Source organism: Terrapene carolina, unplaced genomic scaffold (assembly GCF_002925995.2).
Source record: "Terrapene carolina triunguis isolate 2854851 unplaced genomic scaffold, T_m_triunguis-2.0 Scaffold210, whole genome shotgun sequence".
In the NCBI taxonomy this organism is placed as follows: Eukaryota; Metazoa; Chordata; order Testudines; family Emydidae; genus Terrapene; species Terrapene triunguis.
Genome location: NW_020664561.1, coordinates 429,646 through 432,354, shown reverse-complemented (window position 1 = coordinate 432,354; position 2,709 = coordinate 429,646). Strand labels below are relative to the sequence as shown.

At 42.8% G+C, this 2,709-nt stretch overlaps 1 protein-coding gene across 2 annotated transcripts in view; it reads right to left on the bottom strand.

Moving 5' to 3' along the window:
* Positions 1–2,709, bottom strand: part of LOC112104980 (cyclic AMP-dependent transcription factor ATF-6 alpha) — a 362,675-nt gene that overhangs the window by 336,138 nt on the left and 23,828 nt on the right. For both annotated transcript variants that reach the window (XM_026655320.1, XM_026655321.1), the window contains exon 6: positions 1,690–1,899. In XM_026655320.1, the coding sequence (XP_026511105.1) occupies positions 1,690–1,899 (210 nt within the window). The remainder of the gene's footprint in view (positions 1–1,689; positions 1,900–2,709) is intronic.

The following is a 2,709-nucleotide window of genomic DNA, read 5'->3' as shown; positions in this document are numbered from 1 at the left end:
CTCCATGCATCTGATGAAGTGGGTTACAGCCCACGAAAGCTTATGCCCAAATAAATTTGTTAGTCTCTAAGGTGCCACAAGGACTCCTTGTTGTTTTTGAAGCCGGTCTGTAATCCTAACCTAATTGTGGATATTTTCATTATTCATACAAACATCTCGTATTTTCTGGATCCTACTAAATTCTTGGGCTCTAATTTCTGGAGCAATGAGTTACACATGGTGTGATAAATAAAGTAGGGGGGAGCTCCCTTTTATGGGCACCCAGCCAGCCAATTAGCTATAAAATCCCTCTTGGTCTGTTCTCTGCTTGCTTTACCTGTCAAGGGTTAACAAGCCCACAGGTAAAAGAAAAGGGGTGTGCACCTGACCAAAAGAGCCAATGGGAAGGCTAGAACTTTTGAATTTGGGAAAGAAATTTTCCCTTTGTCTGTTGTTCTCTGGGCTGGAGGGACAGGGCAGCAATGCTGTAAGCAGCTTTAAGCCAGGTATGATCATAAATCGTCAGATCATACCTAGAACTACTTATCTGAACTCCAAATGTGTAAGTAGATCAGAATGTTTAGCTAGATGTGATCAGGTTTATTTCTGTTTATTTCTGTTTATTTTTTAAGGCTTGTGGATCTCCTCTGTGCTAACCCCAGATGCTTTTGTTTGCTTGTAACCTTTAAGCTGAACCCCCAAGAAAGCTATTTTGGGTGCTTAATTTTTGTAATTGTTTCTTTTAAGATCTAGCCTAAGGTCCAGATGTATTGTTTTCCTTTTTGTTTTTAATAAATTTACTTTTTTTAAGATGAGGATTGGATTTTTGGTGTCCTAAGAGGTTTGTGCATGTTGTTTGATTAGCTGATAGTCACAGCTAATTTCCTTTGTTTCCTTTCTCAGCTATTCCCTGGAGGGGGGGTGAAAGGGCTTGAGGGTACCCCACAGGGAGGAATTCCCAAATGATCCTTCCTGGGTTCAAAGGGGATTTTTTGCATTTGGGTGGTGGCAGCGTTTACCAAGCCAAGGTCAGAGAGAAGCTGTAACCTTGGGAGTTTAATACAAACCTGAAGTGGCAAGTATCAATTTTTAACATCCTTGTGGGCCCCCACTTCTGCACTCGGAGTGACAGAGTGGGGATTCAGCCTTAACACATGGTCATTATGCAGTGGGTAGAACAGCATTTTCTTTTTTTCTCTTTTAAGTGTCATTCAATCAATTCGGTGGAATGTTCTCTTGGTCTTGTATTATGAGAAGGGATAAACAAAAGCACTCAATTCACAGATCTGGCAGCCCCACCATCTCTTGATTCCCTCCACATGCCCTTTCCTCCCTTCTCATGTACTACTTCCTAGCCTGGAACAACCTCTTTAAACCTGTTTGCCATGCAGCCACTCTCTCCTCAAAACCCACCTCTTCACATAAACCTACCATTTCTTTTTTTTAATAGATCTTAGGAAACTCCGAGTGTCCCAGCTCCTCTCCTGCTTCTTTGTCAGTATGTGGTAGTCTTGATAGCATTTTGGAGACTATTTATATCTTTGCATGTCAGTAAAGCTCTTAGCTCCCCCCCCTTCTGGGTCTTCTGTTTCAGATGTCAAAGCAAACTTCAATCACTTTACTTGCCTCAGAATATGGCATTTTCCCTGTGTACCTTGAAAGAAAAAAGAATCCATCTCAAGCCCTGTTCAATCACAACTAGTCACGTACCTTTAGGAGGGGCCGGTTGGATACTAACAACTGGCTGCTGCTTTGTCAGTGGCAAAAGCGCTGGAAGAGCCTGAATAATGATGGCTTTAGCCTGAATGCCAAGGCTGGCCTGAGCTTCAGGTACTGCAGGCAGCAAGAGAGGCTTGGGTTGAATTGAAGGTTTGGATGTTGTCTGACTAGATCTTTTTGGTGTCCCCACAGAGCTGTTTGCTGGGGAAAGAAAAAATCTGAGTTGAACCACGAAATCTAAAAATAAAAATTCTGTATAGCACTGTGTGAGAGTTACTGAAGTCTTTCTTTGTCCATCTATTTATTAAAAGATCCGTCTTATAAACAAATGGATTTATCTATCAGAAATAAAAGGGCTGTCTGCTAGAACTGGACTGCTGACACCTTTCAGTGAACATTTTCTTGTGCAAAGCATGTGATAATTGGGCCTGCAAATTTACCCTAACTGTGAGCTCAACTATAAAGAGTATGTGAAAGTTCATAAAATGAACTCAAGGACTGTGTTACTATCATGCTCGGTACACAACAAGTGTGGGACTGAAAATTTAAAAAAAACAAAATTGGTGTGTTGGATAATAGGCCCAATTATTTTGTCCACCAATGAGGGGATGGACTGTTCCACTGACAATTCCCTTTTGGGGTCCCTAAAAAGAGAGACTTTTGGGGAGAAAAATTGACTATTTGTGCGAGCTGCATCATCATGGCTGCCAGCCTCACCATCTCCTGGGACTCCAGGACTTAATCCTAATCCTGAGAGATGTCCTAACCAGACCAGACCAGACCAGAGAGAGGGACCCAGATGACACCACCTCCTTTATGAGCTCCAGCTGAATCCCAACCACTACCTAAGATGAAACAGGATCGGATTGTAACATCTCTAGCCAATCTCAACTACCGTCTCTTTTCCCCAGAAGGACAGTTCCTACTTTGATCCCAACCAGGGCCGGCTCTAGGCACCAGCGCTCAAAGCATGTGCTTGGGGCGGCATTTTCCAATGGGCGGCACTCTAGC